Source organism: Haliaeetus leucocephalus, unplaced genomic scaffold (assembly GCF_000737465.1).
Source record: "Haliaeetus leucocephalus isolate CR32 unplaced genomic scaffold, Haliaeetus_leucocephalus-4.0 Scaffold340, whole genome shotgun sequence".
NCBI lineage: Eukaryota > Metazoa > Chordata > Aves > Accipitriformes > Accipitridae > Haliaeetus > Haliaeetus leucocephalus.
In genome coordinates, this window is record NW_010972776.1 from 7,708,216 (window position 1) to 7,735,371 (window position 27,156).

The 27,156-nt window shown below is 44.4% G+C and overlaps 1 protein-coding gene across 1 annotated transcript in view; it reads left to right on the forward strand.

The window, feature by feature from the left end:
- MCF2 (MCF.2 cell line derived transforming sequence) overlaps nucleotides 1–27,156 on the forward strand; it is a 43,162-nt gene that overhangs the window by 8,543 nt on the left and 7,463 nt on the right. Inside the window, exons 4-21 of the mRNA XM_010572449.1 lie at nucleotides 4,652–4,771; nucleotides 5,880–5,996; nucleotides 7,770–7,919; nucleotides 10,760–10,884; nucleotides 11,369–11,483; nucleotides 11,848–11,967; nucleotides 13,149–13,340; nucleotides 14,790–14,981; nucleotides 15,132–15,303; nucleotides 18,399–18,487; nucleotides 19,062–19,150; nucleotides 19,386–19,452; nucleotides 21,296–21,411; nucleotides 21,511–21,580; nucleotides 21,945–22,037; nucleotides 22,373–22,465; nucleotides 23,455–23,580; nucleotides 24,403–24,624. Of these exons, the coding sequence (XP_010570751.1) occupies nucleotides 4,652–4,771; nucleotides 5,880–5,996; nucleotides 7,770–7,919; nucleotides 10,760–10,884; nucleotides 11,369–11,483; nucleotides 11,848–11,967; nucleotides 13,149–13,340; nucleotides 14,790–14,981; nucleotides 15,132–15,303; nucleotides 18,399–18,487; nucleotides 19,062–19,150; nucleotides 19,386–19,452; nucleotides 21,296–21,411; nucleotides 21,511–21,580; nucleotides 21,945–22,037; nucleotides 22,373–22,465; nucleotides 23,455–23,580; nucleotides 24,403–24,624 (2,268 nt within the window). The remainder of the gene's footprint in view (nucleotides 1–4,651; nucleotides 4,772–5,879; nucleotides 5,997–7,769; nucleotides 7,920–10,759; nucleotides 10,885–11,368; nucleotides 11,484–11,847; nucleotides 11,968–13,148; nucleotides 13,341–14,789; nucleotides 14,982–15,131; nucleotides 15,304–18,398; nucleotides 18,488–19,061; nucleotides 19,151–19,385; nucleotides 19,453–21,295; nucleotides 21,412–21,510; nucleotides 21,581–21,944; nucleotides 22,038–22,372; nucleotides 22,466–23,454; nucleotides 23,581–24,402; nucleotides 24,625–27,156) is intronic.

Genomic DNA, 27,156 nt, shown 5'->3' on the forward strand with positions numbered 1-27,156 from the left:
AAAAAAAAAAAAAGAGGCTTTTTTTGTGCCGGGGGTGGGAAGCTGGGGGGAACGGGAATATTGGCCGGAACGGTTTTAATGGAGCGGCGCGGGGTGTATTTTTAGGAAGACGTTCCGTGCGGGAGTAGCCGGTTTTTTGTTTTGGTTTTTTTTTTTTCTTGCGGGGGTCCTGCGGTGTGCTGCTTCCAGCGCATCCCGAAATGTCGTGGGAAAGGGTTTATTTAATGCTCGGACGGGAGGAGAAAGCCGGGAGGGGGCCCTCGGTAGGATTTGCCCTGTGACGGCATCTTCGAGGGTTAATGATGCAGCCGGCTAAAATAAAGGTAGCAGCGCCTCGGAGTTTCATTTTGGCTCTGGGGGAAGTTACAGCTCAAATTAGCAGTACCTGGCGTGGTGGTGTGTGACTTTTCCTTTAAGGGACAGCAGAAAGTCATTCGCTTCAGCACCTGGCTAAGGACCGCTAGCCTCAGTTTCCATTGCTCAGAAACAAACTTATTGGCAGATACTACTTTTTCTTCATGTTTATTGATTTCCAAGCTCATGAATGTCCCAGTGAACTGCAGGGAAGAATATTCTCTGAAAACTGAATTCCTAAAATTAGGAAAAATCACATTAAACGCGTCAGGATGAGATACTCACTAAGGAGGTAATAACGGTGATGATTTCAGCGCACGCCCTTTCTTGTGCTTTATTAGCCCAATTCGTCTTTATTGATTATATCAGGGCTCTCTACCTGGTTATAGTTGAGCATGCATTTAAACAGGTTGCTGAACCGAGGCCTTAAGGTATACACACATTTGTGTGCTCAGAAGGGGAAGAATGTTCTGAGTGTGGTCTTTGCTCAGTGAGATAGTTAATAGTAGGGAAATGTTGCCAACTGCCTGATTTAGTGGAATTGCGCTGGTAGTTTTCTGCCCTTCCTGATACGCTGCAGAGGAATAGCAGAGGGCAAAGGCTTTAGAGGGTTCTTTTAGGTGTTTTGTTACATAAACCCAAGTTTGTCAAACGCACAAGATTCTTTGCAGTGTTACGAATAGTAAGAGAAACGTAAGGCAAGATTAAGTACCCTTTTGTCTTTGATTTCTTGAATATATTGTGGGGAAGGGCTTTTTTCCAGCAGTACCTTCAGTATCATTACAGTTCAGTTTGCAGGTAACTTACCTACACTTCATCCCTTAGAAGAACTAGAATTGTAGCAGCGATTAAAAAAGATACAGTCCCTTCAGGAACGTTATCTCTGAGGAATTATTGGTCTATCTTTACCTATCTACAGATAGATATGTATATATATATTTTTAACATTTTGGCCTTTCTCTTAAGTCTGTAAGAGGGCACAAGACGTGGTTTGATAGGTGGCTGTCTTTCTGCAAGCTTACTTTTTGGCTTGTTTGTTTTTTCCATGCTTGAAATAACATTAGGTACCATTTGCAAAGCTGCATTTCTTGTTTTGTAGCTACTTGTAAGTGCTGACCTTGATCCTATAGGTATAAGATCAGATGAAAAATCCCCAAAAGCTTTCTAAACTGAATGGAAATCAAATCACCTGTCTTAGAAACCCAGCTACCTCTGAGGTGAAAGGGATACAGCTGTGTGTGTCTGGGGCATAAAGTTGTATCAAAGAAGAATTTGCCCCTGTGGCAGCTGTGGCAGAAGGATGCAAGTGCCAGGTTATGGTCTCTTCTTGTATGTTGTGTGGAATGTGTTGGCATCCTGCATTCACAAAACCAAAGGTGTCCAAAGGCACCGTCGCTCTCAGAGAGGCGTTTCGCACCTTATTGCTGTTGCAGTGTAATTTTGGCAGGCGGCTCTGCTTGCCTTCTGATCCCTGGTCCATCTTCCTGGAGCTGTGGGTTTCCTGCCCACAGGAAAAAAAAAAAGGGCTCGTAGGAGAAGACATTCAAAGTCTGCAAATTCCCATGGGGTGGTAGGGTTTGGAGACCCAGGCCCTTCCTCCGGGGAGTCTGCTCTGTGCACAAAGGGTGCATGTCAAAAAGGACTTGAAGGAGTAGGAGAGGGCAAAGCAGACTCATTTCTGCTTGAAGTGCCGAACAGGGTTAAAGGGGACAGGGGATGGAGGGGGATAATGAGATAAGACCAAGGAAGGATGCGTCTCTGGCTGGTTGTTCTCAAAGATATTCCTGATGCGTTTTTCAGTAGGGGGTCAAGGTAGGATCCTAAAGTTCAGAGACCTGAACACACTGTTGTGTTTCTGAGCTGGAAACAGTGATTTTCCCCAAACTCTGTGGGACTTCACCATTGGATTCACCTACAATGGCCTCATAACCATGCAGAAGGACCTAAAATTGCATCCTCTGAGCTCCTTTAAAGCATTGTAAGACCGTTGGCCTCAGAAGGCTTTGGTTCAAGTCAGTTTGAGCTATTAACGCTGGGGTGCAGGGCCTGTCTTGGAGCAGAAGCATCCTATCCTTTGAGGTTTGCAGCTCGTGGTGGCTCCTTGGTGATATCTTTGAAACCTTGTCGGGGATGCTACTGTTGTCCTGTCTGCAGAGAAATGCCCACTGGGAAATGACCAGGATGTAAAATGAAGCAAACACGGACGTAAGGGTGGGCGTGAGGGAATGACGCACGATGGACTCACAGCTTTGCAGGGATGGGCACGACGTTGCCGTGAATGCAGACTGACAGGTCTCTTCCTGGGATGTCCTAGTGCCAGAGCATGAAGAGCATCAAGGACTAGCCACATCGGCCAATAGGCCTAGAAAGAGCAATAGTGGCATTTACTGGGTCCAACGGAGAGCCAGGGTGGTGAGGTGGGAGAGGCAGCCAGCTTCTCTGGGACACGCTGGAGGATGAGTGTTGAGCTTGCCAGAGACTTTCCAGTGAAATATTAATGCTGTGAGTTTTCAGTTCATTCAAAATGTCTACAAGCCCGCGCCAGTTCTGGTGGTGCTCTCCTCGGTTAAGGTTTTCTGCATCCCAGGCAGAGATTGTTCTCAAAGTGAGGAACCGCTCCAACTCCTCGGAGATACGCAGGAGCCCATGGATGATTTTCTTTCTAGTAATATGGGAAGCTCAAGTTAAAAATCCTGAGCTGATCAGGGTCTCCGACATGAGTTTCTCTTCAGAGCTGCGTCTAGTAGCTGGGCTGTTGGAGGGCCTGCCTGGGGTTGTCTTGCAGGAGAGCTGATCTTCCTCGTGGAGCTAATTAAACAGGCATTGAAGCAGGGAGCTGAACCTGGATCTTCTGCAGCCTCCCACCCACACGTTCTTGGGCAAGCCCTGTCTCAGAGCTGCAAAGGTCTGGTGATTCCACGGCCAAGTTTAGACCTTTGTCCCACCTGCAGGTCTGATGGGGTTGGCAGTCGGTTCCGTGGGTCTCCCGCGGCTGTGGCCATCGCTGTGTGCCTGGGGCTGGCAGCCGTTTCAGAGACGTTGTGTGCTAACCAGGTACTGCGTAACAGAGGTACAGTACCCAGGGCCTGGAGCCAGCACAAACATCTCCGTTATTTAATGGTTTGCTCTTGTTTCTAACGCCAAATCTTTGTCCCTGGCACCATTCTTGTTGACTTCCAAAGGGTACGAATTTGGCGCTTCATTCACATTGCTTTCTCTATTTTTTTTTTCTGCTCCTACTTAAAATAACGGCAGGTCAATATATTGAATTTATGTGGCTTATTTGATCCTAAAAGTCACTGTCCACTTCCGACTGGAGTTGTGGGCAATGGAAGCCGCAACCTGACCTTTCCTACACAAGAAAACATAGCAGATGAGTCACGATGCAGTTCATGGATGTCGGATCTCAACTGTAAATCATGGCTTTTTTGAACAACACTGATGCATGTTTATGGGAGCGATCTTTGTTTTGAAGGCATAGATTAAATGTGCCCTGCAGTGCAAAATACCTAAACAAGTTCATTACTCTCACCCTTGGTATAGATACTACTATCATGTTTCATGGAGGAGGATAATATAAGGAGGAATATATGGAGAAATGTAACCTGGCCTGGCAGGATCTCAGAGTAAATCATATGTCTTCATTAACTCAATTCTTTGCATCATGCACTTATCCATAATTTAATGATATGACTTCTACTTTCTTAAAAATTCTTTTTCATTCTCAAGTACGCTTTTCACAGATCTATTTAAAAACGCACCTGCCAACTATACGCTTGAAAAAAGGCTACAGGAGCATAGACAGGAAATTCCCAATTCTTACCACAAATTAAATGTTGCCTGGTAATTACCAGGGACAAGAAGAGAATGCTTGATGCAGTTATGGGATGATTAGTGAGTTTGGCAATAAATTTTGCTTCCTCAATCTGTCTGTCATTCCTCTCGATGTTCCAGCCCTCTGTTCCCTGCTAAGTCGTAATTTTACTCCCCAATTTATAATGCTGAACACAATATATAGTATTAAAGTTTTTAATAAGTGGCCCCCCAAGGTGCGTGGCTGAAGTCCTACCTGTTCCAAAGGGAAGTGGGACTGGACAATCCTGGTGCAGTTATGTCCCGTATCTCTAAACCACTTACAGTGTCTCCCTCCTGTTTTGAAAATAAGAAAAGGCTATCAGGGGCAATCAGAAAAAAAATTACTAAGATCTGAACGAGTTCCCCTCTTTTCAAGGCGTTTGAAAGCCGTTGTGGGACCTGCCATGTCCCCCGGTTGAATGGCATCTCTCTTTCCTTGCAGGCATCTTTCCCAGGGAACCTGCACTTAGTGATGGTTCTTCGTCCCACGGGGTTTTTCCAGCGCACCTTCACTGACATTGGATTTCGGTTCAGTCAGGAGGATTTTCTGCTCAAGTTACCGGTACGAGCGTGCAGAGATGTTGTGCCTGTGTGTGATCGGAGCGCTGCCCGCGCACCTCGGGTCGGCGAGTGACAGCGTCCCACTCGGCAGGCACCCATGGGAAGAGTAACTGGAGTGTCTCTGCCAGAAATGCCCTTTTTCCACCAAATCTCTCTCCACCAAATCTCTCCTGTAGCATTTTCCAGCTCCCTTGTGCACAGTTAGCTCCCCACGGAGCAAGTCTGTGGTAGTGGGTGGTGGGCTTCTCAGCCTGCTCTCATCCCCCATATAGGCTGCCTGCTTCTGTGGAGGATAAAACCATGCTCAGCAATTTATTTAATGTCTGAAAAGTCAAAAGACATGTCTAGTGAAGCTTTTGCTCTGAATTCCACCTATAATCGCCATTTTCATCTCAGTGTAAACTCCATACCAACATCATGTTGGTATTTGTTTCTAAAATAGCAGCTGAAATGGTTTTATATTCTCAAGTCAAAATTTCCAAGACTTCTAAAGCCACCTTGATTATAGGACATAATGAGAATAATTAAGAGAAGAAAAGTACATTTATGGAATCTAACTAAGGCTGACGCAATTACAAACGGACAAAGCAAACCAGTGTTTTCCCTGAGGAAATAATATGATTTTCACAAACTTTGCATTTGTCACTCTTAAATGATTGTCATTTGCATAGTTGTGAAAATTCCTGGCGTATCCCAGGGCAGATCAAGACAACAAAAACTCATGAGTATATATTTACGTGAAATTGGCCAATGCTTCATAACTTATTAAAATGTATATATTTTTTTCCAGATTACCGGCCATCCCTTGCAAAATCCTGCATTACTTTTGCTGTCAGCTCTGTTCTGCAGTCAGATACTGCAGCATCTCACTGTGCTTTGCATTTAAGGAAGAAAGCACCTGGGAGATCAGGGTTGGCTTACAAAAATGGTCAAATACATAAAATAAAAGCCATGTTAAGCCATAAGCATAAGAAGAAAGCCATGCTGTAGAACAACATTTATAGGAAACCCCATTTTTAGATACATGAAAGGTTTGTAGGCTTCTTGATCTGTGTATGACTTGGGTAGAAGCGATGATCAACCAGCTAACAATGTTGCCTTGTTTGTAGGTCGTTATGCTGAGCTCGGTTAGCGACCTGCTGACATACATTGATGAACAGCAATTAACCCCGGAGTTTGGAGGCACCCTGGAGTACTGCCACAGCGAGTGGGTCATCTTCAGGACTGTACGTACCGGGGCTGAGCACTGGGCTCTTGGGTGTTTGGGATCGATTGAGGAAGGTTTTCGGTAAGGCAATGATGAGCAATGGGTAGCTGAAAGTAACCCCCGAAGCCAACTACATTTGCAAAGGAGTCAAGTGGCATTAGGCACTTGATGGGTTTATAAGGGAATTGGATGATTAACTCCCTCGGGCTCCTTTTGAAACTGCTTCCGAAAGATCTGTCTTCTTAAGTCTTTATTAAAATTCCCTTAATGGTAGATACAAAATAAGCTTTTTTTTTTTTTTTATAATGGTTGCTTCATGTGATTAATATCACAAATGTGTTTGGGAACCAAGGCAATGAGACTGCTTTCTGCATACTGACCAAATGCAGAGAATTCAGAAAATTTCCTTTTTTTTTCTTTCTTTGCAAGAATTTTCCTTTAATGTTGCCAGAAATCAGGCATTTAATTCCCCGGGCTGTGCCTTGCCCTGTGTTTCTATGCTTCCTGTACACTCTTAGTTTTCACTGGGACTTTGTCTCCCAGATTAATGGCAGGTTGGATTCCCAGTTACCTTCCCAACAAATCAAAGCACTAATGAAAAATGTACCAGACATCCTAGTGCCCCTTGTTATGTCATCCACACCAGCAGATATGGAGCTCAGTATAAAGACAAAAGCACAAGACATTGTAGCTGGAATAACTTAAGCTGTTGCTTGTGCCATTAACTTTGTCCCAGTTTACACTGATGCACTGCCAAATTAATGAATTTTTTAAATTTTTGGCTCTTAGTTTTGTTCTTTTGTATGGTGTGTTAAAGCAATAACAGCATAGCTCTCACACTTGGAGACAAAAATGACAAAATGAATGACAAAAAAAGTTAATCTAAGAAAAGGATAGTTTCTAGACCATAGCTGCATATGGTAGATAAGTGTCCATATGAAAAACCTCTCTCAAAATTCCCTTGTAATGTGCTCATAAAACATTTTCTGAAATTTCCATGGAAAATATATGCTGTTGAAAGAAAATACAAATGCAATCGGTTACATTTGAGTTTATTACCCCATTCTCAGAAGCAGAGCTGGAGCTGTGAGCAGGGCCTGGAGACCCCCACTTTGCCCCATGGTGTAGGAGCCGTCTGGCATCCAGAGCTCCCACTGGTTGGCTGGGATGTTCTGGGGAGCTACCAACACCACTCATTTCCATCCCATTCTCTCCAGTTTGTCTCCAGCATGCTGTTCGGCTCCCTCCCTTGTCCTCTTGGTGAAGCTGTGGATGAGGTGGCCGTGGTGCCAGACTGCCTTGTAACCCACCATTTGGGCTTGCAAAGCTGGAAACATCCATCACCAAGAAGCCAAATACATCCTCAAAGCCCTACTGCCTGCAGGTGGTTCCCAGTGGGAGTTAACCAGAGGAGAAGAATAATAGGAGAGGAATTACAGGAATTTGCAAGATGAATCCTATAGTGGCTTCTGCTGTAGACCTCCAATATGTAAAGGGAAAAAATCTCAGAGTGCACAAGAACAGGCAGCAGAAGACAAAGCGTGCCCAATACTATCCTTATTTAAGTCCCTGTTAGGAATTCAGACGGCGCTAAAAGCCACCTGGCCATGTGTTGGTGGCCACTAGCTAATGCACCGCAGCACACATCAGCTCTGTCTGTAGTGGACATCCCACCTCAGAGCAAAGCTGTTAGGCTCCCCTGCAGATCTCAGCCTTGGCTCTTCACATACTCTTCGTGAGCTGTAGGAATACCCTGAATCCTAAGCCGATTGCAATTATCGTCTCCCACCAGGCAATAGAGAGTTTTGCACTAACCGTGAAGGAAATTGCACAGATGTTACAATCCTTTGGCACGGAGCTGGCGGAGACCGAGCTACCAGACGACATGTATTCAATCGAGCGCATCCTGGCCCTGCGCACGGAAAAGTACTACCAGCTCAAGGTATGTCTCATCAGCGACTCCTCCGCATGTTTCCAGCCCCTGTTTTTGCAGCAAGATGGGATTTCTGGGGTTTGACTGCCTGTTTGTTTGGTGCCCACTCCTCCTTCCCTCCCATGCATGTGTATGTGTTGACAGACACACAGCATGACTATTTCTGTATGTTACCCTTACGTTTCCCATCCACTCAAGCAAATTACCCTGCCAGCATCCAGCAGACTGTCTCAGCTGCCGCCTCCTTGCTGGCTGCAGAAGTTGGTGTCGACAGCGTGCTCCTCCCGTGGGCTTTGCCCGTCTCGCTGGCAGGAGCGCGGATGGGAGGCTTCGTCACCTGCGTGTTCGTGTCCCCGGTGGGATTCCCTCCACTTCACCCTTATGGCTGGAGGAAGCTGCACGCAAACATCATCGGCAGGTTGGAGGGATGGTTCATCCCCAGGTCCCTCCGCCTGATGCAGCTTCCCTGGCGGGACTTAAGGGAACTGTGCTGGGGAGCATCCAAGGTGAAGATTTTGTGTGAGCGCATGGTACAGAGCATTCATGATGTGATCCTTGTCTTCATGTAAGGCTTCATGTTTCGTCTTAAACAACATTTGTTTCTTTAATATTTTAAGATTTTTTTTTCAACTATTTGTGATTGTGATTAATTTTATTGTAGGAGTCAGTGGAAACTTTAGTGCAGCCAGCTGCTGCTATATCAAGCTGTTGTCTTTCCTGCTTCTGCATCTTTCTGGGGACAGCACAGGCCTGTCCCCAAACCCTCACTTCAGAATCGATTCCTGTGTTCATAGCCACGCCGCGTGGCTGAAGAATGAGCTCCTTAGCTTTGTGACAGGATTCGTTTACATAAGTCAAAGAAGTGTATCTATTTTCAATTATAATCATTTGTCATTCACATGACAGTGAGATCCCAGAAGGCTGCCTGTAAGAAATATGCAAAATGACATCCCAAGTGTGCTGTGCGTAGGCATAAATGTAGGTGCGTATGTGTAGAAAGTATCTTTATAGATACTGCCAATAGTCCTTTATTTCTTCTTTGAAAATTAAGAGAGCTGTAGTATAAAACAGCAGGTAAATATGTTGTAATATGACTTACTAACTTAAAACTTCATGCTTAGGACTATAGCCAAAGCATAGGGGGCAAATAACAGCTACACAGCATAGTCCTGTATATAAACCAGTCAGTAATACACACTTTCCTCTGTGGAGAAATAAAACACCTCATGTGTTTGCATTTGCATATAAAGCAGAGCAGCACTCAGTACAAGGCATCTGTTGCTTTTAATGTCTCATCTATTAATTTCAAATATAAAAACCACTCATTGGCTTTTGACTGAAATGAAGTCCGTTGGCTTTCTTCTTTTGTTCCTGCTAAGACCGTGAAAGATGAAAGCAGATGAGAAACTGCGCACAGATTGTGATGACAGCAAGACATGGGATCCTTGTCTCTCTCGTGACAACCCCAAGATTGGTACAGCTGATTCCTGAATTCAGCTAATGAGTCGATCAGAATAATTTATGTAGCTGTGATACTGAACGGAAGCTGGTTGCAAACACAATGAAAAAATGACAGAAATTAATTGAACGGAGTAACTAAGAAATTAACCTCTTTGATATACTGAATGGGAAAAAATCAAGTTAACACCTGTTTGACAGTCGGGCTACTTTGTCATACGTATAATGAAAGGCTTTGACTCAAAAGGGGAATGCAGGGCTCTGGAGAGTGAGATGTAAGAGGATGAAATAACAGCCACCTGCGATTCAAAGCATGCTGCATAATTCCTCTTCCCTTTTGAGTCTCCTGGATGTGGTAGTATCAAAAGGAGATGGGGTTTTTGCCTTGTGGCCATCTTCCATGGTGCAAACTGGCAGTGGACGCTTTGTGTGTGGGAGAGGAGAAGCTCCTGCAGCCTTGTCCTTCTGCTCCTGGGCTGCCACCCTGAAGATGCTATTATGTTTAGGTTGCTGTGAGCTATCTGGGGCAGGCAGATATTTAAGCAAGTCTGTGCTTTCTGAATCTTCTCCCTAAAGCGGTTTTGCCGTTGTTTCTCTTGCAATAGAAATCCGACCATCTCCTAGGATGGGCTCTGACTCCTCCAGGAGCTGGCTCTCTAATGGAGCCATGCACAGGTCTCTCCCTCAGGGCTTCTTCCAGCTTGGTTCATCAGCCACATCTGTTTTCTCCTTCCTTCTCACCTCTGTGTTTGGTCTCTTTTTTTCTGAAAATAATTGGCTAAATGCACCTGTTTGCTTTGGTGCTGAGCCCAACAGCACAGCACAAAGCACCTCAGCTGCTGCTAATGAACACACCAAGGGTTTACATTTTCCCTAAATGGAGGCTATATTGCAAGTGCTGACTTACCTCTATACGTAGAGGTTCTAGTAAGTGTTGCCACACGGTCTCAGTCCCAGCTTTGTCCTGCTATGGGATGCTCTTCCTACAACCTCCTGTGATGACCTTGATGGAGCAGCACAGCCTCCAAGCGGCAGAAATACTTGTTCGAATACAGGAACTTGTAGATAGATATCTAATACAAACCTGCTTGCTCACCAAGAGAGACCTGTGGTAGTGCAGTCCTCCTGCCTCTGGAATCATTTTGTGGCCTGATGTTTTCATGCATACCAGTTTCCACCCAGCCTGGTGACTGGTCCATGGTTCAGTCTCCTCCAGCTCCAGGGGCTAACCCCACGTTAAGGGGGTTAAAACATCAGCTGGGAGCCCTTTTTGGTCTGATGGATACTGATGCTTCATTTCATACAGGGAAACTAAGGCAGGAGAAACACGAAATGACTTAGCCCTACCTCACAAAAAGTAGCCTGAATCAGAAATGTTTTGCATTATACAGGAAGATATTACAGCAGTCACAAAAGAGGGAAACTTGCTTCTGAGCAGTTTTGAAGAGCCTGTCTCTGGGGAGTGCAGTCAGGACCAACACCGCGAGAGGCCTGGGGACTGGGAGACTGTGAATCGGTGAGTGCACCATGTTCCTAATTTGCCTGATTTTTGAGTGGAAACACTCAAGTTATTTAAGCGTAGATGCGTTGTTTAGGTCACCTAACAAACAGGTAAAGACAAAGATACCGGAGTTTTGCTCCAGACCCATCAAATTGCTGGGTGACTTCTGTCAAACGACTTTGACCTGCTCTTTATTTTTTTTCCCTCACTGATACAATGAGGCTGTGCAGCAGATGCAGGGTTCTCCCATGCCAGGCTCCCAGGTATTATTCAGATAAATGGAGATAGCAACAACTGCTTCACACAGGTGCTGTCATCTGCAGTGGTGATTTCATGAAAATTCTCTCTGAGATCTTCACAGATCATATATACATGTCTGTTGACTTCTCCTGAGAGCTTGGGTCCGGAAGACCTGAATAGGTGATCTCTAGGGCTTGTCCATCTCTGCTTGTCCTCTGTTTGCAAATTGTTCCAATCCTGTCCTCCTTCTGTGCTCAAGGTTACTTGGTCAGCTGCATGAGATGGAGACTGCTTTTGATGGCTTCTGGGAAAAACATCAGTTAAAAATGGAGCAATATTTACAACTGTGGAAGTTTGAGCAAAGTTTTCAAGAGGTATGATCAGATGCACTTCTGTTGGCAGAAGGAAGAGTTGGAGACAAAAAGGAGGGGAGAGAAGTTTTTATGCTTTTTATTTGAGAGTGTTTCATTTATGCTGCTGTTTCTTGACTCTGGCAGGGCTAGCTAGCTTGGGGAGACCACTGTGCTTCCTCATTCAGAGCTAATTTAGGTATCACTGCCCTGCAGTCGCATAGATTTTGCTGATAGAAGCATCTCTGAATTTAGAAATTAGTTCTTGGACACTAGTTTTATTATTGAATTTACCAGTCTTAGCTAAAGTGTGATTAATTTTGGTCTAAGAATGATTTTCTGCCTGTGCTTTGTATCCTTTTGCAGCAGTCTTCTTCTTTGTGTCTAGGTCAAGAATGCCATTGAATTTTTAATGAGTCAGCAAGCAGAGCTCCCCGACACTGGCGACAGTGTCCCCCAAGTAAAACAGAGGCTCAAGGACTTGGGTCATTTCGATGGTATGGCTCAGGTGAGATAATCTTTCACAGACAGAGGCACTAATGAAACACAAGAGACACATTCTGTATTTGTGGTAGGGGGTGTTTTCTGAAATTACCTGGTTCTGGTGTAATGAGTTGGTAAGTGGCTGCACAAAAGGATTGATTTCATGTCTTTGCTCTGCACAGCAACACTGTGATCACTCTGAAAGCCAGGAACAGGGTATTTAATTATCATAGTTAAAATAAATTGCTGAGCAACCATGAAAATCCAGAACAGATAAATGTCTGAACATAGGGGAGGCGTGGGAGTTAATGAGCTGGAAGAAGAATTATTTATATGTTAAGTAAGTGCTTTAGCGGTGCTAATAGGCAGAGACTTGTTACCAGGCACATGGAGAGGCAAAAAACTTGCTATCTTGACGTGTCTGTGATTTGAACGTAACATATGGGTGAAGACTAAGAGAGGTAGGGGAAAGAAGAGTGAAGAGAGATGATTCACAGGAGCCCAGCTGAGGATGTGACTTCTGTAAAGGGATGTGCTTGGCAAGCGGGCCAGGGTCAGTGGAGAAGTCCTGACGGATCTCGACACAACCCCCAGAGGCTTCTTTGAAAATAAGAGTCCTAGGGGAAAGGTCTAAGGCTTTTTGGCCATTTGGAAGAAATATTCGTGGAGAGAGGGAGGAGGAACAAAAGGCCAGGCAGACAGGGTGCAACAGGGAAGCAGTCCCAGCAGAAAGCCAGTCCTGGAGAAGACGTAACCATTACACTGACCAAGATGTGCAGACAAGATAGCATGTTCTTTGCATCAAGCTTTGCTGCAAAGGGCCTGGTTTGTTTTCACTTAACTGCTCAAATTCCCTTTCATGCTTATAAGCATAGTGTGCCTAAACGGGACATCAGCTGCATTTTTTTTTTAGAGTGCCGTTCCTGGAGACGGCAGCAATATGTTGCCAGCAGCCGTTCACAGCATTGCTAGTTTGGTGAAATACTGTTTTCTTCTTCATCCTCTTTTTGGATAGCAAAAGTTTTTTTTCTCAGATGATGGGTGCCATTTTATCCTGCTTAAGCCACCCATTCTGGCTACTCCTAATGGCAGTCATCTCCCTGTGTACCTGAAATCTGGTAAGATGAGAAAGTGCGTGTTGTTATATGTAGATATTTTGGCCTTATTTCAGTAAGCGTGCAATCCATTCTTTTTCTTTTACTGAAGGATCTGATAGGGAAGGCTCAGGTGGTGATACTACACGGACACCAGCTAGCAGCAAATCATCACTACGCACTCAACTTAATCTGCCAGCAATGCAATGAGCTGCGGCACCATTCTGATGTCTTGTCTGATGAGATCAAAAGGAAGCAGATGCGACTGCAGAAGACCTTGGATCTTCATACCCGCCTTCAGCAGGTAGAGTTCAGAGACACAGTGCCTTGAGAAGTAGATAGTTAGCTTCTCCATGGGGTTAGCCTCTCCACTTCTTAGCTGGAAGCATCTCAAATTTGCAGCTTTGCTTCAGCGGTATGTGGAAGGAAAGTGTTCCCCAGAGGCTGGAGGAATGCTTCACCCCTTACTTAGCTGGTTAGGTTAGCAAACAGATATCTGCTGGTGCTCTGAACAGTCAGCAGAAAGAAGTGGGCATCTCCAGGGGGCAATTCAGAACACCGAAGTTCAGCCGCTGCTGTTGCTTATGCTTTCATGCTGCATTCATGTATTAACTGACTTTTGAGGTTTTCATACCCAGTGCAATAGAGGCAAAGCATTCAGATAAACTCCAGCCCTTTTTTGTTAGCAATTTATTAAGAATGAACATATCTGACTGTAAAATGAGGTGACAGATTGGTAGATAGGCGCAGCTGCTGTGTGCTAGCATGGAAGTGGAGTCCTGTGGCTCCAACGCTCTTTGATATCTTAATCAGCATCAAAAATTCATTTAGGGAAATTCACGCTAATTAGGCCAGAAGGCATGCGCCTGTAATATGCTTGAGACCATTAAGAGAAGCAGCAAAGTTTGACCCTGTCCCATTTCACTGTTTCGGGGGATCAGGGAACTTGTTTTTTTTCTCTGTGTGCTCCACTTCAATATTGCATTCATCCATGGGGACGGACCATTCCTCGGCAGCCTCTCAGCTGCAGGGCAGGGTCTTCTCCTGGGCTCCTTGCAGTCCTGGTTGGTGCTAGTGGTCTAGCCCATGGGTTCTGCTGGAGCACACCGTGGTCCTGCTCTCCACAGCCTGCCCTCCCGCTCCCGGCACTGGAAGTCCTCTGTCGTTCTTGGCTGCAGCATCTTCTCACGCCTGTGCACGCCACAGCGTGTGAGTGCCGGCTGAACACCAGCCTGGCCTTCACCTGTTACCTGTGCATGTTAAATGTCGAACTTGAAACTGCAAATTAAAGTCCTTATTTTGTTTAAAAACATGAATTCAATTACTTGGATCATTCCTCGCAGTTCAGGTCTGCACTGAGCCAGGCCTTTATTTCAAGAAACCCACCCGTCTCATTGTAAACTCTGTAGTGCCCCCTTCAGCTTTCCGAGTTGGATAAATAAAGATCTGCTTATCATTTGGTTGAACTATGCACTAAATAGTACTTCTGTGTCAGTTATACCACTGGTTTTATCCAAGTGCAAGTAGGAGCACAACTTGGCTGGGTCTGTTGAGGACTGCAGTCACCCTCCAGAAAAAATGTGACCTTTCTACTTTCTAATCAAAATGCAATAGCTGCTGAGGTCTTTAGGAATACTGATTAGCTCCATGTTGAAAATACAGACCCGGTAAACAATATTCCTCATGGGAACCTTGATGTACAGGGGTGCCGCTGACGGTCTCGCTCCCTGTGTTTGCCCCGTGCTGTCACCAGGCTCTGCAGTGCTGCGACGAAGGTGCCTACCTGCTCGCCAACCAGCAGATGGATAAGTGCCAGTCTAAAGAAGGCGCTCAGAAAGCTCTCCAGGACATAGAACGATTTCTTGAAAGCTCTTCAGCCTACTTAAACTACGATCCCCAAGCCCTACACTACGATTTTGAGTCAGTCTTAACATCTGAATTGAAGGTAGGCAACCCCTCCAATTCCTTGTTACACAAGTAAAAAGCAAGATCGAACTGTGTTGCAGTGTTGTCAGCTTTATAGTCCTCTGTTTTGGCTCAAAGTGCAAAATAATGGTAGTTATTTGATCACGGGAGTCTTTTTCACTCTCTACAGTGCCAGATACAGTCAGTGCAGGTCAAGCTCGAAAACGTTCGAAGCATGTTTGAGAATCGGCAGTCTTGCTTCAAGAAGCTGTTGGATAAACACGTGCGGCCTGTCCAATTAGTAGCCCCTCGGCCAGAAAATCCACCGAGATCAAAATCACCATTATTCTCTCCTAAACATGGTAAAATATTTTAAGTTTATGATATTTTCAGATGATAATTTTGCTTTGAGGCAGGAAGAGTAAGGCTAAAGATGGTTTTGAGAAACCAGCTAAAACTTGCTGGCTGATACAGAGTTGTTGTATAATGCTAAATGTATATGAGATGATTTATGATCTTTCCAATTTTTGTGTCTCGCTTCCCATACCTGTGTGAAGAATGGGACTGGTTGCTTGGTATTTATTTTCACTTCCTACTCAGTGAAAAAAGAGAGCCCTAAACAGCGCATACTTCCAGTTCTGTTTTACGAGCATCCTGCTGGGCTGAAAACTGGTGAATTAGTACGACAGGGAAAAAGGGCAAGGTTTATAAATTTATTAGCATACCTATTCTCTGTGGCTGTCTTGAGCTGGAACTGACATAAAGTTAAAGTGATGTTTGCAAAAGAGATTGGAGAAATGAGGACCTCAAATCTCATGTACAGAAATGAGCTGGATGCTTAATTCCCTTTGATTCCTTGAGGAGGTCTTCCCTAAATCCCAACTGTGGAATAATTAATGCCCATAAAGGTACAAATTCTGGTTGAACTGAGGTCGCTGAATGTTCTGCACTGCTTTTGGTAATGGGATGTGGCACAGTGTTAGCTTTAAATGATAACATTAAAACTTTCATCCTTGGCAACCGTGTATGTATCAGAATTAAAAAGTATTGCAAAGTAACGTCCATGTATTTTAAACTAGGGACATGCTGTTATGGGGTTATATTAAATTCAGTGATCTGACTGCATAAAGCAATTAAACATTTGTGTTTTAACACAAATTTTTTATCATAAACTAATGAATATTTGTTACGGTGAATTGTAGCAGGTGTCGTACAAACAGTAAAAGTGGCTCCAGTTCAGGGAGTGACTAATGTAAATAGCCAGGCTAGCGGAGGGATGGGAATGAAGCTAGATGCAATGAGGGGAGTTAAGCTACTCAAGATGCAGGTCAGTGCAGCAAATAAATCCCAGATTTCCTCTTCCCAGGCTGATGCCACCTTCACTAGACCACACTGCCCTCTGAACCCCTTTCCTCAATCAGGGAAACAGCTCCGAGTCTTTAAACTGGAGTATTGCCCATTTTACTTAATGGAACTTTTCCAGCTTTCTAGAAACAGGGGAGTGTTAAGGAGGAATTATTGACTTAAAGAGTGAGGGTAAATGGGTGGCCACCTCCATGGGATGTTGTGAGACCGTCATCAATGGGCTGGACTCGTTTCACGCCTTCACGGGATGCACGTTTTTCTAGCAAAAGCACTCAGTCGCCTGCAAAGCACAGGTATCCTCCATTAATCCTCTTCCTGAAAGAGATGATCAAGTGTGTTGAAACGAGCACAGCCAGCAGGCGGGGAAAGACAAAAGGCTCCTCTTCGGATAGATCATGCCAAGAGAGCTTTTTAATAAGGCCTCTGTTTGATACAAAACATCAAAATGCTGCAGGCCTGCTGGCGTGATGTGCGGTGTCAAAGACGCATGCTGGGCTCTGCCGGGAGTGCTTTGAGATGGATGGGTTTTATGGCGTGGATTGAAACCAAACCACCTCTGAGCACATTACTTTTGTCCTCTTTTTCTTTCTTTCTTTTGTTTTTCACCCTCTTCTTTTTCTGTCTGAGGACAGACGCTTCCCCTTTCATCTTTGTCCTGGATTTGAAGCCCATCTGATAACTGTGGTTCTAATTTTGAAACCGCTTTTGAGGGGAAAAAAGAGTAAACCTCTCCTGTCCTGAGCCATAAAGCATAGTGAGAGGTGCAGAAGCGGTACGGCAGGCTGCGGCGGAGCCCGAGTGCTGGAGTAAATTCACTTTTGGAACAGAACACGGAGCTGCAGCTGGTGACCATCTCCCTGTCCGTGTCCCCTTCCTCCCAGGAGGACCACTGGCGAGTCCTCGCTTCTTTTGGGTCTTCCCATCCGCGACGCCTCCGTCCGTGCCACGCACGCCTCTGATCTGCTCTCCGGCGTCCGGATCTCTCTCCTTCCTCATTTGACGTGTTTACACGAGAGGTCTAAGGCCTCGTTGGTGTGATAATACGTAATCGGGTTATCTTACAGCAGCCCCATCTGAAGACGGGGCGCCTGCTCTCCACGTGGGCTTGCATTCCTCTGCGTCCGTTTTTCTCCCTACATCTGCTTCACAAAAGGTGGCTCTTTGGTGTCAGCACTGTTCAAACCTTCGACCTAGACACAGCTGCTGTTGCATTCATACGTGCTGTGATACCTTTTTTCACCCTAATGGAAAGATAGTTCATTAGTCCAGTTAATTTTTTTTTTTTTTTTTTTTTTTTTACTTTGCTAGCCTCTTTTTTCTGTTTGTAAATAAGGTAAATATTGCACAACAGAATGTATTTAGTTCTGGTCCATCTCAGAAGTTGGTGCAGCCACTGGGGCTGCAGCCTGGCATGTGGAGCTGTCACCGAGGCTGGAGCCAGCACGATGCTGGAGAAACTCATTATTGCCATTCATTTTGGGGGAAAAGACCCTTTTGATGAAGAATTGCCATATTGACTATTCAGGAGTAAGAAGTATTTGAAAGATGCCATCTAACTCACTGGGGAGATTGATGTTTTATTTGTAAGCTTCCAATTTACCTCTGTAACCTGAAGTATTACAACTTGTAATTATTTACTGACGATACCAAGAAATGCTGCCAAAGTGGAGAAACAGTTTACACCAGCTGAGCATCTTGCCCTACATTCATAAGAGGACTTTAAAACAGTATCCCAGTTGGTGATGTTCCTTTTGGTAGTTTATTTGATTTTATTGTTTTCTATCATTTGCACAGGCTTCACAGACTTTGTTAGGTTTTGATTAAAGCATTCACTTAATGGACATTTTTTTTTTTTCTGATTACTTTTAACTTTACGGCCTTTATGACCATCGATGTGACTTGTGCTATTTGGTATTAGTATTGTTGTTTGAGATAGATAGCCTTTATTTTGTCACTTTGCTTGTAGTATTAGCTAACTAATTATTCATTCTCAAAATGTATCCCATTTTTCTTTGTGACGTACTAGTTTCTGCCTGAACCATCTCCTTCACTATAGATGTACATTACATAATTATGTTCATTTCTACCCAAGGTGTGGATTTTAATTCCAGTTTGAAATTTTCATTTGATCTCTCTCTCCCTGGGAAGAAAACATCAAGAAAAACTCCAAGTTCTCGCAAGGTAAAAATTATTCATGAAATCTGAATGAGTTTTATACACTGAAAACCTGAAACTCTTCTAAAAATTGATTGTACTTAGACTTTGGATTTGAAGATGCTCTTTTTTTTTTTTTTTTTTTTTTTAAATAAACCAAAAAACAGCCTTTCGTATCTTTATGGTTTAGTTGGCTTAGTCCAGCACCTGAGATCTATCTTGGATTGTTTTTCCAAGTCACAGATACTGATTTTCTGTGTGTTATTCCCTGAACTTGTTCTTTGCATAGCAGTGATGTCTATCAGGAAAACTCCCCACCTGCAGATATTTCCCCTGGGGAAACTGTTCTCTGGTCTCTGCACTAGTGAATTATATTACCAGTATTTTCAGATTTTAAGTAGCAGAGTAATTTCTGGGAATATTTGGCTACCTGTTGTGTGCTATGCCCTTTTAAAGTTTTGTGTCACCAAGGATTTCTTAAAAGGAAGCGTATTTCATCCTTCCCCAAGGAGTTCCCATGCCGACATCAGGGGCTGGGCTCGTCCTACCTCTGCGGTGACCCCCATGCAGCTCTTCCCAGTGCATCCCATTTCTCTTCCAGATCGAAGTAATGCACGACTATCAGGAAAAACGGAACTCCTTGCAGTATTTTATTTCAGACAGTGATGACAACTTAGATATACTAAAAGGGTAAGCTGTTTGCATCACTCAAAATGATGTTTATTTCTGGCCAGTCCTTGCCCCATCCACGTGTTCCTCCAACCTGACCTGGGTGTCATCTCTCGCGCTTTCACCTGTTTTATCATCCCTATGTTTGTTGTTAATGAGATTGCACTACGTTTTGAGCTAGTCGAACTGCACTGAATGCCTGTGGGTTTTTTACAGACGTTAAAATAATATACTTGTATTTTTTTCTTTATTTTAGCCACGTCATAAATGAGCTTATAGAAACTGAGAGAGTGTACGTAGAGGAACTCTTCACTGTTTTGACGGTGAGTGACTTCTTCAGGTTGCTCGTTATTGTTCCCCGGTGACTTGTACCAAAAGGCACCTGCCACTCTATCAAACTAAGCAACAGTGTGATCAGGCACGTTTCTACCAAACTGTCAGATCCCAAGCTAGTCATGAATTTTTCAAGTTTTCTCCCTAGCTTTTCTTTGTCAGAGGCATCTGTAGGAACAGTTGGTGTCAGGATGAGCTTTTCATCTAGAATGAGGGAGAAGCCTTCTGTTTGTACACAACAGCGCTGGTAATTAGTTTTATCAGTGCCTGGAAAAATGTACAAAAAGCTGGTATTTTTAACCGTTCCCCAATTTCTTTTACCTTTTGGAGACAAAAGAAAGAAGCTTGTGTTTTATCCTTGGGAGGATTCTGTCTCAGTACTGTGAAGTTCGTGGACATACAAAGCACATTTCTTTAGAAACCAGAGCACAATTTCTCATGCTGCCATTTTAGACACTTCTGCTTTATTCCAAAATAATTCTTGCTGATGGCCAAAACAAGTTGGCTGTTAAATAGCTCTCCCTTCTTGCATTTCTCTCACCCAGGAGCAAGCAGGATATAAATCTGTTGGACTGCAGGTAGTTACGCATAATTGCCCTGCACTGATTGCTTTTTTTGTTAAACCACACTCTATGTGATAAAGCACTTGGCAGATATGCAGATTTATTACTGTGCATATCAAGTCTAGATAAAGAAAAACAGACAGATAGACTTAAGTTTTCTGAAGATAGTATTTCCTCTAAAGAGGGAAGCCTGCTTGCAGTGGTTAAATATAAATTATTAATTTTCCAGATACTTATCTTCTACTGAATCCTTAATCAACTACAAAGTACCTGCTTAGTATAAGGAATACCGATTCCAACCGTAGTGAGTGTGAGAGATTAATTTGGAAAGCCAAAGAAGATATGCTGTACATACCGAATACATTTTTGCAAACCTTTTTGCTACTCAGGTTAAAAAGGCCTCAAGTCTGTGCAATGCTTGGTGACTAGCGTGGCCAGCTTGAGCTGTGGCTAATGGCCTTCTTGATGTCTTTGCAGTGATGGTCCTGAGCTCTGGCCGTGCCTTCTCCCTACCCTACAGTTAGGATGTTTACCACATCTGGTGAATGTTTTTGCGTTGGTGCAGTGGTGTGATTTAACTGAGGGGAGCTTTGCACCGTTTCCTAGTTCCACCCAACAATTTGTAGTGCAGTGATGTCCCTTCCAGCTCCTCCCTGCTTGGGAGGCTGTGATTTCAAGAGGCAAGTGGAGCCACAGAGGACAGAAATCCTGAGGCATTGAGGAGAGCGAGACCCTGGTGCTCAGCAGGTCTTGTACAAGAGCAAAAAGCCCATTGATTTTGGTATTTGATCTCTGCTTGTCGGAAAGCCATCTCTGCTTTCCGACAAGTCACCTCATGCACCGGTTCTCATGAGGTTGTGTGTAACTGCATACCCCGTACAAACACGTTGTCACTCCTGTGTCCCACGGTCATAGCTGCAGATGTGTTCAACCCAGAGAAGTATTCCTGCAGGATCTCTCCCACAATCAGGCCATAGCGAGGAGAAAGTGGCTGTGATTTGCCTTTGGTGAAGAGAGAGCATCTCCGCGGTGCTGGCCAGCCCCAAGGGAGCCGTCCCAAGGCATCCGCTGCTGGACCACAACCCCACGTGCCCAGAGACTGAAAGACAGGGTTTTAGTGATGAAAATAAGGAAGTAAAAGGGATGTTGCTCGATGAAACAAAGCAGATTGTATTGAAAGTCTGTTCACATCCCCTTTTCAACCGCCTTCAAGGAGATGCCAAGCCAAGGCCTTACCAGCTGAGTGATGAGCCCCTTTTGCATCCCACAGGGCTACAGAGCTGAGATGGATAACCCTGCCATGCTCATCCTCATGCCTCCCATGCTGAGGAACAGGAAGGACGTCCTCTTTGGAAACATGCCCGAGATATACGACTTCCACAACAAGTACGATGCTGGCTCTATTCCCCTTTTTATCAGACTGAGTTCCCATCAAACCGTACCTCGCTCACTGCTGCATTTTGTCTCTTCTCCCGTCTCTTGCAGAATTTTCCTGCACAGTTTGGAAAGCTGCCTGGGAGCACCCGAGCGAGTGGGATTTTGTTTCCTAGACAGGGTGGGTGACTCATTTTCACATATAAAGCAGACTTGAAGGCCAATGTTTCTCCTGGTTCGTCGCACTCTGCAACATCTCAGTTATGTCAGTTGAGTAAGATGCTTCTGATACTCAATACCAACACCAAGGCAGGGAGCGTAGGTGCGTGGCCAGCAGCAGATGGGGGAGAGCAGCAGTCGTGACTACGCTGCGGTCTGCTGTGATTCCCAGCAGTGTCTTTTTTTTTACCCAGACTCTGTGACTTTTAGATATTAAAGTTGGCAGCAGAGATAAAAGCAAATTTACAGTTTGGGTGTTCACCTTATTTGGCTGCCCAGCAGGTTTGCGTGCGTGCGTGTGACTTGCCTTTCGGCTTCCCTTACAGCGAGAGGATTTCCAGATGTATGAGAAATACTGCCAGAACAAGCCCCGGTCGGAGTCCCTGTGGAGGCAGTGCTCCGAAAGCACCTTCTTCCAGGTGAGCTGCTTGTTCCTACCAAGGCAGGCGTCGTCCTGGGACACTCGCTCGTCCTAAACACCCTCCTCAGCACCCCATGGTTTTGCAGTATAGTCTGTTTACTGTTGCATGGAAGCTCACAAAGATAGCAGTCGGAGTTTCTTGTACACAAGGAGTTCAAGGCAGGTCCATTCATTATATTATTTTACGTGTTTTTATAAAATTTCTTTAGCTATGGGCACCATATGATATTTTTACATGAAATCTTCTAACTCATCAAACCATACTAGTCAAGCTGTTGGAATAATTACTTATGGTTGGTGCAGAACTTACTTAATCTGAATTCTTTGTTCCAGGAATGCCAAAGAAAATTAGAGCACAAGCTCGGGCTGGATTCCTATTTGCTCAAACCAGTGCAGCGCCTGACAAAATACCAGTTACTTCTGAAGGTATTTCATATTCTGCTTTGTAAGGACATCAGGAGATAGATTTGTTTTCCAGTTTGTTTTATTTTTCAATTAAAGGTTACCTGTAAATCAGCACCAAGCCTTAGATTACATATTCCTTATCTTGGCCCTCTGTAGTGGCTTTCAGTGAAGATGAAAATTTGCATACCTGAGAAAGGAACAAGTGCTTTTAACAAGACATTTTTTAAGGGGAGAAAGACAGTTTGAATCTGTTCAGAGATGCAAAACGACAGAAGCACTTCTAAGAAAGTGATCATAAGAGTATGATGAATGAAATAGATTGTACTGATGCATCTCTTCTCCTCAGGTTGTTATAGTGCCTGTAATCTTTAATGCATTTATTCTTGTGTCCCCCATCTGAGGCAGGGAAGTGCTGTTGTTCTCACTCTGTTAAGTGGGAATAACACTGGGGTAGTGGCTTCTGAACCCTACCTTCTAGCCTCTTGAATGAGAGATGAGTACACATGAAGCTGTAAGTGGGCACAGGAGATCTGAAACGAAACTAATTTTATATCAATTGTGTAATTCCCTAATCTGTGTTCCACTTTATTGACTTGAAGGCTCTGGATTTTATAAATCCTGTTCCTTGTGTCTGCCAGTCTGAAGACAGTCATGTGCTGCAACCTCATTTGAAGGCTTATATGACGTATTGGCAGCTGATGAAGAACCTGAGCCTTATTTCCCATTTCTTACCAAGCTGGAAAACACAACACAAAGAACTCAGCTGGGCGTGACGCCACTCTGTAGCCTGACACCATCCTTAAGAAAACCCAGAAAAAATGGGCTGTGCTTCAGTGATCTCTTCCACACCTCAGACTAACTGTGATTTGGAGGGAGTCTTTTTTCCAGTGACATATGAAAAAAGAAACTCAGGCAGCGTAGGTTGCTCTTGGGCATTGGAAACTTCGGGCGAGATGGAAAAGTCTGCTTTGTTCAAGTGCAAACACGTGCTCTTCCATTTCTATTTTCAGGAGTTGCTAAAGTACAGCACGAGCTGTGATGGAGTTCAGGAACTTCAAGAAGCTCTGGTTGCAATGTTGGATTTGCTAAAGTCAGTCAATGACTCTATGCATCAGATTTCAATAACAGGATATGATGTGAGTAGATTTGGGTAATGAGAGACCTTGCACAAGGCCAGATGATGCACTGGGAATGGATAATGTCCCAGAATGTATGAGCTAAAAACTATGCTAGAACAGCTACAAAGTGAATGGGATCAGGAAGCTCTTACAGGTGACGGTCTTCCGTCTGATTTCAGGATTTTGGAAAATATCCGCATCCAAAGGACATATTCAAAGTCGCGTAGTGCCCACACTTGCCACCTTGTGGTTCTCGAGAGTATTTTTCCAGCATGCACCTTAGTTGTCTCATGGCTCACCTTATAATTTACCTGGGGTGTCTTCATAGCATTTCTCATTCAACATTTAACTAAATACTCTCTGAGGCTGATTTTGATCCTTGCCCACTGAAGTGGTTGTCTTTCCTAGGGCTTCAGGGAAGGGTGACGGGATGACTTTCTAAGCTGCTGGTATCAGTCCTGGCCTGCTTGAGAAGTCCATCCCCCGAGACCTCGGTTCAGGCACAAATCTCATCTGCCCTCTCCCAGTGAAGTAGCCAGAGCCCTTGACCTGGACTTCCATAGGAGCTGGAGAGTTTTCTTGTCTTCCTGGTTCTTCCAGTTACTGACTTGTATCCCTTCACATAGACTAGCTGCAGCCCTGCGTCCGAGACCTCAGCTTCCCGCCTGGCACCATGCCGTCACTCCCAAAAGTTCATCTGATCCTTCCAGGAAGACCTATTCTTAGAGTGACGTGCCTTGGAACAGAGCTGGCCCCACCGCCCGTCATTGTTTGGACAGGCCTCTTACATTTGAATTGACGTCTTTTTCTTTCTTTTTTTATTTGTCATACTCTCACCAGGGTGACCTGAGCGAACTGGGGAAGGTATTGATGCAAGGATCTTTCAGTGTTTGGACAGGACACCGGAAAGGTCCGACAAAAATGAAGGATCTTGCCAGGTTCAAGCCAATGCAGAGGCATCTGTTCCTGTACGAGAAAGCTCTGGTCTTCTGCAAGAAGCGAGAGGAGCATGGAGACGGATATGACAAAACCTCATCTTACAGTTTTAAGCATTTTTTGAAAGTAAGGACTCTTTAGTTGGGGCTATTGCCGTTTATATTGTAAACCGATAACTCTGCAGACCCAGCGAGTATTTTTCCTCTAACACGATGGCTTGTTTTCTGCTATTAAGGGCTGTAATGCCTCAATATGGAAGTGCCATGCCCAGGAAAGGCTGTTGGTTGTAATAGGTTGTGGGGACCCGCCCCAGCTGGAGCAGCAGCTGGGAGAGCCCATGGACTCAGTCACATACGTGATGGCATCTGCCAGGGAAATGGAGCTGCGGGCAAGTCCCGGGACGAGAACATGCCTTCCCTCCTCCCCTAGCCTGCTTTTCCAGGAGCAGGGGTGAGGGCATGAAATTAGGGAAGCCCTTTGCATCTTCCCCAGCCCACCTGGGAGAGCAAGGGAGCTCCTCGCACCCCTGGTCCCCAGGGAGACCCCTCGGGCTGGGCTCTGCCTGGCTGCTCTGGAGCCCCATTTCCCAGCCAGGAGGATGCAGAGATAACTCTTCTGCCCCTCTCATTGCCTTTCTTCTTTGGCAGGCTAAAAGTACAATTATCAGATGAAGAGAGTAGCCTATGGCAAAATATGAGGACATAAACAACCGTCCCAAGCCTCTAAATGCTAACTACTATCAATAAAAATCCTAAACTTCTCTAAAAGAGACCTTCTGGCATACTGTGTGTGTTGCGCACTTCTAATGTCAGCATTTTGTCTCAGTACTCTCCCTTGTTTTTCTTGATACTCTTGATGGGTGTATGTTAGAATGGAAAAAAATGGGCACTTGGAGGGAGAGCCTTCAGGCCCAGATGCTGCAGGTCCCTGATCTCAATGGGGTCTGGGGAGGGAGATGCCACGAGTAGTTGGAAAGCCACGTAATAGTAAATAAGTCCGTTCAGCTCCAGTGCACATTACAAATTGTGTATTAAAAGCAAATCCCAGGCCATATGTTTAGGTACTTAAATGTTTTTCCCAAACAGCATAATTTTCTTTCTGCAGAGCTTGTTTTCCCTGTAGTACTTGTTTTACCATACGTGCTTTTGAAAGAACTGAAGAGGTAGCGTGGGGAAAGACTGCTCGGAGGAGAAAATCCTACGCTCAGGAGTCCAGGCAATGTGGCCAGAGTTTTTCTTTGCCTCAAGAGAGCTCATTTTCCACTTGTTTGTGTTGCCACACTGAGAGGTTGGCGTTAGAGAATCCATGGATGCTGCAGGATTACATCTGCACACATCTGTTTTCAGAATTGCTGTCCTGAGGGCGAAATCATGTTTCTGGAGCTTGGTATTTGTTTGATTCATGATAGTATCAGGAAATTATTTTTCTTTGCAAAAATGTTTTCTGGGGATTCAGAATTAAAGCAAGCTGTTGGGTAGAAGCTGTGTAACTGGACGTCTGTAAAACAAACAGAAGAACCCCTCAGGATACTATTTTACACACTGTGTGAAATACCCAGTGGTAAATACGTCTTCGGCTGAGATTCAGTAACTTAGAGGATGCAGGTTCATAACTCACTGTGATGCTAAGTAAATCAGTCTGCCTCGTACCACCGTGGAAAGCGATGCAGTTGAACGCCATCCCAGAGCTTTCCACTAACCCACCTCGGGCTGCATTGCAGTGAACCAACAGCTGAGGGACAGTAAATCCTGGTCAGGGGGAGGAAATAGAATTTCAAATCCACTAACATGGATGAACAGACCTTAAATATGTCTATTCCTGGCACTTTCCTTCGCATCCTCATAGGAGATCACCTATAATTTCTAATATCTTGATGCCCGGGCAGTTTTGTAGGAGCTTCCGTATAAATTGCCATGCCAGAGGAGATGCACAGAAATGGAAATTGCAGAATATGGGTAAGGCACTCTCTAGGCTGCCCTTTCAACAGCTTTCATAGATTATATTTTTTAAGTTTTCATAAAATCAGAATGGAGCCTGATCCGCCTTTCTAAGGCTTTCCGGCACTATACTGCACAGGATAAAATAATTTTTAAAAATATTTTAAATCTTTTAAAATAAAATAAAATAGAACTAGGAAATACTGACTGTTGTTCAATGATGGGCCTTTCTGCATCTGGAGGCAAACACTTTCTCGGAAGTTCATGAAAGCTCTGCTGTTCATACCAGTGAAGAAACAGAAAGCTAATTAGCTTTCCTTGTTTCCTGAGGCTGTTCATAGTCACTGAAAATGGGTGCCAACATTTGAAAAATTAACTAGGAACAGAAAGTTTACCCAGGTGACCTAATCTGTAAATTGCCGTAGTCTTTCAGACCAAAAGCTCTGAAGATGCACCTATTAACAAAGAGGAACAGCAATGTTAAACAGATGTTCTTTCTAAGGCTTTATTTATATTTATACTGGATTTATCTAATCCCACCTGTGTGAATAATTTATGATAGATGGTACCATTACTATTAGATCTGTTTCAAAACATGGAAGGGGGATACTTCAGCTATTTTTGACCATCCATTAATCAGCGATAAATTACTAGCAAACTGTGCTTTAAGTGGGAAGATGGTTTACGTGATATCAGGTATTAAAGCATTTTTCAGCTTTAT